The sequence below is a fragment of the Nestor notabilis genome, unplaced genomic scaffold (genome assembly GCF_000696875.1).
Source record: "Nestor notabilis isolate BGI_N333 unplaced genomic scaffold, ASM69687v1 scaffold3826, whole genome shotgun sequence".
Classification (NCBI taxonomy): domain Eukaryota; kingdom Metazoa; phylum Chordata; class Aves; order Psittaciformes; family Psittacidae; genus Nestor; species Nestor notabilis.
The window spans coordinates 1-12,638 of NW_009933136.1; the positions used below are offsets into that span (position 1 = coordinate 1).

At 44.0% G+C, this 12,638-nt stretch overlaps 1 protein-coding gene across 1 annotated transcript; it reads left to right on the plus strand.

The window, feature by feature from the left end:
* Positions 1-315: 315 nt before the first annotated feature.
* LOC104407426 (microtubule-associated tumor suppressor candidate 2-like) lies at positions 316-12,077 on the plus strand (the record flags this gene model as incomplete). Its single annotated transcript, XM_010016706.1, has 7 exons — positions 316-325; positions 1,358-1,572; positions 3,830-3,935; positions 5,767-5,840; positions 7,371-7,469; positions 8,923-9,042; positions 11,980-12,077. Coding segments are annotated over 7 exons (722 nt in total), but the record flags the coding sequence as incomplete, so codon positions are not given.
* Between the last annotated feature and the right edge of the window lie 561 nt (positions 12,078-12,638).

Below are 12,638 nucleotides of genomic sequence, written 5' to 3' on the forward strand. Positions count from 1 at the left end.
AGGGAGGGGGTTGCTACATACTGAGAAAATATATAGTCATAGGATAAATATGTTTTTGAAACATTCAAAATTTGTATACTCAGGCAGCCAGCTGCTTCCAATTCACTGATGTACAATGCCAGACAGGTCCGTGCATGCCAAAGGGAAGATGAGTGGCTGATTCGGAGAATAGATTCAAAAGGTGATCATTTTTCTAAACCAGCTCTGGGTCTAAATCAGGAAAAAGGTCTAGCAGTGTAAAAACACATCTCTTAGAAAACAGTGTTGTTCTTAATGGTATGGTCATGATGATTTTAATCACTTCTTACCTTTTAGATCTTTGCAAGTAAGCAAACTTGCTCTCCAAATGTAGTCTGGCTGACCTCATCCAGCTTGCCTCAGGTCTTCAATATCTGCCTTGATTGCAACCATTCTTCAGCAAAGCAAAAGGCTGAGAACACAGTGTTCATGACACTGCTGTCCTGGGATCTGGGGAACAATACTGCTGGGGAACCAAACGGGAAATAGACTGAATATCGTCAACTTGATGGAAGTGTTGGAGTTGCACTTCCTCTAACTAGCTGAGGAAATGGTTGTGAATTCAGAGACATGGTTACCGAGTTAGTTCACAAGAGGAAAAATTCCACGTTTTCTGACTGCCTTCAGTACCAGCCTTTCGCTTGCACTCTGTGGTTCCACAAAGCATACAAGGTAGTGGTTTGAACGTAACAAAAATGTTAAGCAAGCATGCATTAATGGATTCAAGAGATGGAGCTGGTATGAAAGAGAGGTTTATGGGGTGAGCAGCTTCTAACAGCTGGAAAATGGGACAGATGAGTTGCATCTACTTCTCCTGGACGAGTGGTCAATCACACCCCCTGCATAACATGTGCACAGGGTGTCCCTAGAGAGCCCAGGCAGCTTCTGCCTTCCTGACATATAACTGGAAGTGGGGACTTAGTCACAACTGTAGCTTGAGAGAAAAATCTTGTATCCCAGTTGAAAGGCTTTTTGTCAAGTGATTGTCTTACATGCTGTTTCTTATATCCAAGGCAAAGTAAAGCCCCAAAGCCTCAATTTGTGCCTGCAAGACTGTGCTGTCCAGGAGGGGACGTCCAGTTGTCCTGCAGGTCCATGGAGTTCCCTGCTTCTTATTATTATTATGCTTCATCTGATCCCAGTTTTGCAATCAAACAAACATGTGTTTGTGTGTGTGTGAGGGAAAGGGACAAAAAAAGAAGCAACAGCCAGAGCTTATTGGTGTCTGACATTCGTGGGAGCCTCGGAGTCACTGTGCTCAGTGCTGTACAAATAGATCTGATGCCACTGTTTACTCCCAAGGACTTCAGAGCCTGACTGCATGGTCTTGTCTCCACAGCCCTCAACACGGCAAGATGGAAGAAACTACAGAGCAAGAAGGAGGAGCTGGAGAGGCGCTTTGAGGAGGATGTGAAGCAGCTTCACAGGCAGCAGCAGGAGGAGCTGCAGGTGCTGGAGCAACGGCTGCAGGAGGAGTACAACACCAAGAAAGAGAGCCTGCAGGAGCAGCACAGGCTGCAGCTGGAGCAAGTCAAATTGCAGCATCAGGATCAGGTCAGTCCCTGCCTGTTCCCTTTGAAGAGTAGACTATGCCAGTACTGAATTCAGGTAATGAAATATTGAACACTCCAACATGAAGACACAGGTACTGAACTGATGACTGGCTCTTCCTTCCCCTGCTCAGAGGAAGAGAAGCACCCAGCTCAGAGCACGCCAAAATGAGCAAGCCTGCTTGAGGGACCAGAGTCGTTCAGCTCTGACACTGCTGAGCTGGCACTGGTCCCAGCCAGCATTACAGCAGAGGCACTTAACTCATGAGCTTCTTTTTATAGCCAGAAATAACCATGACATGGGTTAAGTGAGTTAATCGAGCCTATAGAGGAAGTTAGTGGCAAAGCTGAAATTAGCATCCGAGAGACTGCTTCCCAGTAGACTATCTGCTGTGAAAAATTGCAGACAGGAGGTTACACTGCAAGCTTAACAGACTCACTTGGGATGTGGATATGAAACACACAGAAGACAGAAAAATCCCTGTAGACCATCTGGAACCCATTTAATTGTTTTTCTAGATAAATAACTTGTCAAGGATTGTGGCAGTGAAAGGAGAATCCTTCACCTTCTGGAGATGCTGAAGTTGAGCATAATAATTCCTATGGGGTGATGTTCAACTGAGAAGCAATTAGAGTATGAATAAAGACTTAAGCAAGGGTGAAGTAAAGAATATGGCAATGCTCATGAGGTTTCAGCACACAGATATCATGCACAAGGACATTGTGCTCTGGGAAAAGTCAAGTGATAGTCCCTATCCCATTAGTAGCCCACTGAGTCATCTAGCCCCGCTTTCCCTGCTCTTTTGTGCAATGTTATCAACAGGCTGAGTCCTCATTGTTTTGCAAACAGTTCTTCACCACTGTCTCCCACATTATTATGAAATTAGTTTGAGTAATTTTAAATTCCATATTAAAGGCCTATCTTTCATTCTAAGAGCATGCTTTCTGCAATATGGGAGGAAGTTTTGCTTCTGTTGGGTAATCTAACACATGTGTTTGACAGTTAAGTGCAGTGAAATAATATTTATTCCAGTCAACACATGCTCAGCTGCAGTAACTTTCTGCCATTATTTAACATGACAATGAGCAAAAAAGCTGTTTAAAGTCAAGTTACTTTGCAATGAACAGCTGTTTCATTGTAAAAGTAAATTAGTTTGATCCTCTGCATTGCTAGTTATCACAGATAATGTATTAAATGTAGGGAATAAGATCCCTGTGATTACAAAACCCAGAAGAGCAAATTGATATATTGCATTCAAAACTGCCCTGGACCACTGACAGAACCTCAATCACCACCTCTCCCTGTATTCTCTTCAATGATGCATATCAAAACACCGTCATTAGGGAACTCACTTTGCCTTTAGCCGAGTCTAGTGACAATGTACTGAAGGAGTCCCGACCCACAGCCCCCAGCCATGTTCTAGCTGCATCCCCACTCCCGGGATGGCTCTGTGCAGTGTCGCGTGTGGTGCGGTGTGTTGGGCAGCTTGCAGCAGCAGGGCCTCTTTCTGGCCTCAGTATGAGATTGGGGAAAAAGTTTTGTGGCTTCACTGTTGTCCGCACTGACCTGAAAACTCATGTGTCTGCACTGAAAAAGGTGCTGTCATATATTTCGTCAGTTTATTGGACATGGACTGAAAATACGTGACTCAAGGAAATAGGAATTTGGGTATTGATGACTTTGTGGGATACTCTTTTTTAAGAAGTGTGACAGATTGCAATTCCTTTTTCACACCCACTGATAATAATTTCAGTGTTTCTCTAGAAATAAATATTTCACAACTGTGAATAATTCATAGGCACTTTCCAGGGAAGTTAATTCAAGACCTTACAATAAAAATCGTTGCAGCAAAGTGCCGTGAAGACAAAAACCAGGACAGCTCAATACTGTGCATATTTATCTGTCCATCAGAGGGAGCCAGGCCATTAATTTAAACTAATGGAATGTTATGATATTTCTGAACATTCCATAAACGGCTTCTTCACTTAAGGGCTTTTTTGCCTTTTCTTTCTTACCTATCTCTATTATCACCATTACGTTGAAAGAACAAAAGCACTACCAGCATTGACTACGCACGACTACTCAAGGCATCAATATGCCATTTCATAACGAATAAAACTGTCTCAGGTGCTGGAAATGTCACTCTCAGTAGATGCCTTTACTGTTTCCAGCTCACTGGAACTCTCCAGCAGTGGCTTATCGGAAGGCCACAGCATGTCTAACCATGCCTTTATGTCCCCATTCATTGTCATTGGAGCAGGTGGAAGATATCACAGCTGTACATGAAGCTGCAATGTTACAGCTGGAAAATAACCACATAGTTGCCATCACAGTGCTGCAGGATGAGAATGACTGCAAGATTCAAGGTAAGCCAAAGGCAACCCAATGGCTACAGAGCTATTCCAAAGCAGGAGCTAGCACTGTAGTGGGATCATGTAAGCCTGGATTTTCTTCCTCCTTAACAGGTGATACAGAAAATTTGTGTTGGTCTAGTGCTATCACGTGGGGCAGACCACCAGGTTTGTGCTAGGGGTTAGGGAGAGCTGTGTGCAGTGTGTACTGCATCTGACTTGGACCTTAGACTATCTGAGGGGTCTTTGAGCCAAAGATAAGGCTTTCTCCATGGGTCATTGAACATGGAGACCAAATCCCACCTCACTTCACACAAAGGCTTCTCTCAAGAGCCTAATCTTCGAGTGCTCAGGAGGCTGGAGCTCACTGAACATCTCTGAATTTAGGTGCTTAAATGCCTACACTACTTCTAAAGACAATGCTAACAATTTTCAGTAGCAAAAGACCTGGCCGTGCTGAGCAGATCAAAGTCACACTCTGGTGCAAATCTGCACCTCACAACTGTTATAAAGAATTTTGTGTTATGGGTTTTTCCATGAGATTTGATGCTGCAGGCAGAGCTGTGTCCTCTCTACCAGTTCAGTGTCTAAATATATGTCTTTGCACATGCCTTAGATGACATTTAACAGTACCTGTACAATCCTTTTTTTCCTTTTTTTTTTAAAATCTTTTTACATATAAGCATGAGAGTCTAATTTTTAAATAGCTCTAAGTCGGTTTTCCCACGACTTTCCCCAGACCGAGTCATATTGCTTAGCTCTGCACTGTGTCAATTAGAGACACAGTCCAGAGCATAATGTGAGCTGAGAACAGTCCGTTGTCCTCTCCTTGAGGCAGAGATGGTGTCTAGCATACTATTTTTAAATTAACATACACAATTTTGAAAACAAATAAATAAAATGAAAGCTATTCTTTCCTTAAGGATATTCTTATCTGTCCATTTTTGTCAGTATTTTCTGATAAAACTTGGCTGGGGTTGTTTGTGCTCCCTACTCCTGGTGCAGGTATGAAATGCCCTCCTGTGCGTGGAAAAGGCATTGCAGCAGCCGCGGTCCTGCACTGTACAGGGCACCAGAGCACCAGTATTATTAATGCTGTTACTGTGGCAAAGGTTAGATGGGAGAACCTCATGGGGTTGAAGGTAAAGACACAACAAACCAGTGTCTGTATACTAAAAAGGTAGGTTTAAAAAGGAAGAACTGTACTGAATGACAGTTTCAGGCCATTATATAGACATTAAATTTCATTCTACTTTGGTTATTAAATGTTTGGTTATTATTAAGTCCAGGGTGATTTGTTCTAGTAGTGAAACTTTTAACCATGTAATATAAATAGAGGACTTTTTTGTCTTTGGGCTCTGTCAGTTTCACTATTGGAATAAACCTCTCAGGTCATCTGCCACAGCTCCTGGAGAAGCACAGTCGTTCGCACTTTTGCATCTGAGTTTCTGACCCCTCTCTCTATATTCCCAAATAAATTGCAACCCCATCTTTTAAATATATCTAATTTAAAAAGTTTTGATTTGAGGATATTCACTCTGAACTGGTAAATGACCCACTGTCAGACTGATCCTTTTCAGATCAAAGCCCTGGGAGCTGGAATTCTGAGCAGTTCTGAAAAATCAGAATCTGGTCATGTAGAAATAGAGGGTCCAGTGAAGGATCAGGAAATTCTGATCCGAAAACACTTTACCTAAGGTTTCAGAGTATTTTACTACCAGTTTCCTGCTCAACATCCATGCCCTAAAACTGCATCCTGAATTGCACTTGGCTCATGATGTCTGTGCTCTCAGGCCTGGCTTGCCGGACTTTGCTGAGCAATGTCATGTCTGTATTTCTTCCCCAGAACTCAGTATAGCTCACAAACTGGAAAAGGCACAATTGGAGGAGAACTTTGAAAAACTGCGGCTCTCACTCCAGGTTAGCCATTTTGTTATTCCCATCCCTGCAATGATGTTGTGGAGCAGCCGACGGGGCAGCCCCAGCCCCGTTCCCAGCTGCCAGCACACTGGGCTGTCGGTTCTTCCCAGCTATAGTTTCTCTTGTCCTCTCCCTGTCCAAATTGGGATCTTGCAACAAATGTGCCCCTTCAGGTTTTCTCCTCCCCCTTGGCTGGTTCAGCACAATACTATGTGAAAGAGAAGAGAGGGCAAACCTGAAGGGACAATAAGTCAGCTGGATAAAGCAAAGCAATGTCCTTTTGACCCTGTTGGCCTGGCACAAGTTGTAAAGTTGAATGCTTCCCTGCGTGGTGGGGAGGGCTTCAGCACCTGCAGTGGCTGTGAGCATCACCTGGTCTATATAGTGCCCACTGGCAGGCTCAGAAACACTGACCTCTCCCTGCCTGGCCCTGTGCCTGTGCTTTAAACTCTTCCCACTGACTAAATGTGGGGAAGCTGGTCCCATGGTGTAGACACATCTCCATTCCCACTGGAGGGCAATGCGGTTCCTGATGAGGGATGTCCCAGGGCTGGCCCCGCTGTACCCCAGGCCAGCTGGCGTCAGTCCCGCTCATCACAACTCCCACATCCCACTGTTCAACACCACACTCCGGATGGTCTTTTTCAATTCTAGTATCTCCATGCTGTTCTTACCCCCTAGATGAAGAAATCCCAAGGAGTGGAGTGCAGAAGTGTACCCCTGTGATTCATACTAAGTTCAGAAATCTTGTCTGAACAAGTAAAGATGCCACAGCAAATAATGCAAGCTCTGGTTGATTTTGTAGGCAGAGATGAATTACAGCTTTTAAAACCCCTGACTAGCACATGCTGTTTCACATAGCAAATGTCACTGCCTTCCTCATCTGCTCTGACAGTTTGAGGCATGTCAGCAGTTTTGCAATAAGCACTGATGTAATGTTACAGCCAAGAAATTACATGTATGAAAGATAAGAATACCAGTTTCACATCAGTAGTGGCTTTTACAGGTGTTTTATATAGAGAGGAAGCAGGATAACAGAAATGAGATTGCTTAAAATAACATGTTCCTATTTATAGTCTCTGAGATGAAACGACAGTCATTTAAAGCCCACACCACTAACTCGTTGTTTGTTACCGTGTTTTAAGGCTAGAAAGATAAAAGAAGCAGGGAGGAGGTGTCTACCACTTCATTTCTTAATGTCTGTGATAAAAATGCCAGCTTTCATAAGGAAGGACATGCTCGTTCTCTTTCAGCCCAAAGCAATGGGGTGATTTAGCATCAAAGACATTTCAAGAACTAGTGCCAGGCAGCGTCAGCCAGCCTCAGGCATTGCAGGGATTTCAGGATTCCCTGAGGCCCTGTATGTAAAGGGCTGTATGTTCAAGTGGCCTTACGTAAAAAATTCTGCCTTACAGGGCTTTCTAAGCCTTGTCCAGCTGCCCTGGTGGTTTCACAGAGCAGATTGACTTGTATGAACGTAACACAGTTGGTAACACAGTTGGTGTGTTCATTGGTGTGTCTCCCCTCCAGGACCAGATAGACACCCTCACCTTCCAGAACCAATCTCTTAAGGCCAAAGCAGACCGATTTGAAGAGGCTCTGAAGAAAAACACTGAGGAACAACTGAAGGTAGATGGCAATTATAGCTATACAGTCATCAAGTTAAGTATTTCTAAGCATGACTCGCATCATGAAATTCTGTGGATAGCAATGGGATCCTTATCCCAAGCACTGGGGGAGCAGGTCCCAGACAAGACCCCAAATCCTGAGCTCTGAGAAGGAGAAACCTTAGTCTAGGTACACAGTTTTCTGAGTTTACTTCTTTTTCTTTATTCTCTCACCCAGCATTTTCAGCTCTGTTTCCAAAACATTTCATTAACTCCATCTAATATACCCTTACTGCTGTCTATCTTCTCTCCTTTCTTCCTCTCTTCCTCTTTACTTTTATGTCCTTGCATATTTAGGTTTTTGGTTTTTTTGGTTTTGGTTTGGGGTTTTTTTTGTGCCTTCTGAAACATCTTCTTTGATATCCTCTGTATTCCCTCTTCTTCTTTTTTTTCTGGATTTGCAAGAGACAGTCCTGCCATATGAATTATTTATTCGATTGCTGTGTACTGGGGCAATGCTGTTTATTTACAGTGTGCAAGTAAACACATGCTGCAATTAATCTGAAATTAAATAACCCTGAAATAACCCTCCAAAAAAGAGTTTTAACTTGGGGCATTTCAGTGTGTTCACAGCACAACCCCATGGGCAGATGTATCAAGATAACAGAAGTGAGAGAATGAGAGTAGTTGAGTGAGCAAGCAGCTCGGTAACTCCTTAGGAAAGGAGCACAAATGTCTGTAACAGGCTTGGCCATGGGAAACAGGTAGCATCCATCCCTTTCTATCTCCACTGCAGTGTTTCATTTACATGAAAAGACAAATTCTGCTGTGTCACAGTGATGTTAGTGCCAAGCACCACCGAGCAGCTCACTGGAGTGAGTTACACTGGGGAAAATCCAGAGCAGTTTAAGTCAGCGACAATATTTCATCAATATAATTCCAAGTACATCTTTTTCCCATGGGTTTAACCCTAGTAACCTCTACATGTGAAGTTCTTGAGCAGAGGAGGAACTTTTCCCCACAGGTCTGATCTTTGTTAACAGGCACTGTGGTGCACTGAAGCAGGCAAGGCAGAACAGTGGAGTTTTCACTTCCAGTCCCCTTGTCTAGTTTCCTCAGTTTCATGTTTGTACTTTTCCCAAGCCAAAATCCCTGCACAAGCATAGAACACCTCACCCAATTGTCAATACCCGCTATGTTCCCAAGCTATGAATAAGAATGAGGTTTCTGAACAACCTGGCATCCCATCCTTCTAGCCATGAGGGTGGTCAGAAGAAAGGTACCATTGGTTATCCAACCAAAGGGGTGGTCTAGGAGAGAATATCAGGGTCCAGATGGGCTGCAGAGGCCCAGGTCTAGGTGGTTTTCAAATCACTGGGACTCCTAAACCACTGGGTACATTGAGGAAACTTTGTCTTATGGCCAAAGATGTGTTTATGGCTGACAGATATCCAAATGTCTGGTATATTTCCTAGATTGTAAGAACTCCGTATCTGCATTTAGAGAAAGATCTGAAGAGCTTAAAGCATGTTCTGGAAATGAAGAACCATCAGATTCACCAACAGGAGAAGATGATTATGGACCTAGAAAAACAGGTGAGTTGTCATTTTTCCTCTGGAGGAGACATCACAGAGATAATACAGTAAAAGTTTGTTTACAGCAGATGAACTTAAAAAAGGTGAGGAAATACATGAGGTTGGGGCAAGACACGGTCAAAGGGGTTCATAAATAGCTATGTATTGTGTGGTTCCACTGTCAACATACATAGCTATACCATGTCTCAGGTTTTCACACGAAAATGGAGACCTTTTCCCACTCCTTCCCCCACCCATGACACCCTTGATTTCTCCCACACATCCATTATCTGTATTGCTTTTTCATGCAGTAACTGCTCAGCCTGTTATATTAGTGGTGTAGGAAGAATGCAGGAAGTGGAGCTTTATGGTAGTCCAGGGCTTCATTTTGTACACCAGCCTGCAGCACAGGAGCCGGGTAACCATTTAGGGAGAGGGCAAGTGGAGGAATGCTGAGCCATGTGCATCTTGCTGCTGCTTGTGCAGGTATTTTGGGAGCTCCCAGCCACAAGTATGAATTAGCAATGTTCAGCAAGTAGTCCCTAGCAAGGCTTATGCTCGGAAAGGTCTCTCCAACCCTAAAGTAATGCTTTCTGCAGTCTGCACTGTTTTCTCATCCGTTGCTTGTGGCGGTCCCTAATGAAGGACTCCCCAGGTCACCATCAATTACAATTTTTGTTCGAGAGCAGATTCATTTTGTAAGGCAACACCTGCAGTGACAGTAAGCATACAGTGTGGTGGAAGGATGAGGTGATGCCCTCGCTGGGGCAGCTGGTTCAGCACAGCATTCAGCAAGGTTTGTTTCCATTTGCAGGGAAACTTGAGAACTCTGATGGTTATTTTGCTGAACAAATGCTTGAGTAAGTGGATGTAGAGAAAAATGTGTCTTTACAACTGGGGCTTGTTAACTGTGCTCCTTCCAAAGCGCTGCCCCCTGAGCCAAGCCAGCATCTGAAAACATGCTCTGTAGTGTTCTACTGAAAAAAATACAAACTAAACAATAGCCTACATAATTCCTGGTCATTTAGCTGCTTTTGCTAATTAACCACATACAAGACACAGTCCTGCTCCTGCCCTTTATAACACTGAGGCTACTGTTGCACAAAGGCTTTCTGCTTGAAGATAGAATCACAGACTGGTTTGGGTTGGAAAGGACCTTAAGATTCATAGATTCATAGATTCATAGTTCCAACCCCCCTGCCATGGGCAGGGACACCTCACACTAGACCATGTCACCCAAGGCCCTGTTCAGCCTGACCTTGAACACTGTCAGGGGCAGATCATTGGCCACTTCTTCAGGCAACCCATTCCAGTGCCTCACCACCCCCACAGTAAAGAACTGCTTCCTTATATCCAACCTGAACTTCCCCTGTTTAAGTTTAAACCCATTACCCCTTGTCCTACCACTAGAGTCCCTAATGAAGAGTCCCTCTCCAGCATCCTTGTAGGCCCCCTTCAGATACTGGGAGGCTGCTATGAGGTCTACGAGGCTGCTATGAGATCTACCTTTATAAGTGCCAAAACATCTAGGGCATCTCCAGATGCTGTGAAAGATGGGGTGCCTTGTGAGGGAGCAGGAGGGCATTTCAAACACCAGGTCAGGCTTGTTTCCTTGTCTGCAGAAGTGGAGGCTGGAAATGAAGGTGGCAGGAGAAGCATGGCATAGGGGGAGGGTTGCAATGGAGAGGGAAGGAGATGAACGTGTCTTCTCCCATGCTTCATGCTGGCATAGCTACTACTTTTTAAAAGTATTGAGGGATCAAAAAGAGCTCTCAGAGCATTACAAAATGTGGCCAGAATATTTGCTGTGCTCTAACAAAATATATTGGGATAGGCCAGAATATCTGAGAGTCAGGAGTATCCTTTATGGTTACCTGCATAGGCAGGAAACCACTGCATAAAACCGATGCCTCTGACATAAAGTGTGAGTTATTGCTAACTCCAGTGCACAATATTTTGGTTCTTTATAAAAGGTTATGAAATTCAACAACCGAGCTCACACAGAGATAAGGCTATCCTGTGCTATCTTGTTTTCTTCCAAAAATGTTGAATTCAGCAAATTTGAAACTGCTGGAAAATGAAGAATTAAGGTGATAAAGTATGTCAAATTCAAAACTTTGGGAAAACAGGGCATCTGAGGCTGTGGTACCTGCCTATAAACATCTTACTGACGTCTTAATACACTGCTATTGACATCCTCAAACTCTGTCCTTGAAATGTCCTGAGTAAAAGCTGCCTACACTTGGGATAGGATACATTTCACTTAATAGTAGCTTAAAGTTAAATGTCTAGTTTAAGCCTGTCATTAAAGTCGACACTGTCAGCAGTGGAGAGAAGTGTCTCCAAAGGGCAGCCCACCTCATGTGAGTGCAGCAGTAGTCTAAGGCTGGGCATAAGCTGCACTGGTAGGTAACTCTTTCCTCCCCAGAAGTAGGGAATCATAATCCTAGAAGTTGGATGCCAGACATTTATGTCTGGTGAGGTTATTTGAGCTGGATGATGCACATCATACCACTGTGTACTCCTTCATCACTAGATGACCACTTGCACCACGGTGCCGCTCCTGATCTGGGCATCCCCAGATGGATCCCCAAGTGCCACCAGCTCCCTAAGAACAACAGCTGGTAGTGCTGGCTCCCAAGGGATAAAAGTTGTGGGGGAACCGCTGAGGAAGATGTTTTATTTGTGCTGGACAAGACTAAGACTTTTCTCTTCCTCAGCAGTAAGAGCTAGTTCAGTTCTGTCCCTGCTCAATGCTCTGCTGATGATCCCACTTACTTCACCCAGTATGACGCGGTGTGAGTCAGACCTGTAAGCCTCAGCTGCAGTTAAGATGACCGCATCCATCTATTCTCAAATTCTAGAGTTTGCTTTAGGGACAAATAACAATAAGTAACAGATTCTCTCAGATCAGGTGTTGGGCTTTCTGCAGACTGAACAAGCCTCCTTTCGTTGCAGGCTGAAAAGAATCTAAAACTGGAAGAAAGAATCACCATGCTGCAACAGCAGAATGAAGAACTCAGAGCCAGGATTGAGCAGAATACTGTCATAACAAGGTTTGTGCTGATATTTGCAATCTGTCTGAACTTGAAAAGAGACTCCAGATATTAACTGCCCAAGGCTGACACTTATTTCCTAAGGGAAAAAACTTATTTCTTCCTGAAAGTGTATTGGTGTCCTGTTCTGCCTGGTTTATCAAATCTTTTTTATATTGGGGTTTGCTTACTTCAACATAAGGAAGGCCATGTATCTGTATGTGTATTCCCATGATTATTATGCTGAGAGAGAAGTTGCCAGTGGCTTCTAATCTCAGTGTCAGTGCCCTGAGACCCATTAGTCAGTGGATAACGAGGATGGGCAATGGGGCAATTCCAGGAGACACATCCTAATGATACCACTGCCACCCATACAGGGTTATCCTTTGGTGGGTTTTTTCATCTGCACTGTTTGCACCCTTGTCACAACTTTGCAAAGGTGACAAGGCTCTTTCAGTTAGGTGGTATAGAAAGAGAAGGGTAGGACAGTCCCTGTCCTGGACAGTTTATAGTCTGCTGTAAGGCAAGAGACCACAGTTAGAGCCACGAGGAAGGGGAACCAGGGTGAGATGCTGGAGCTGA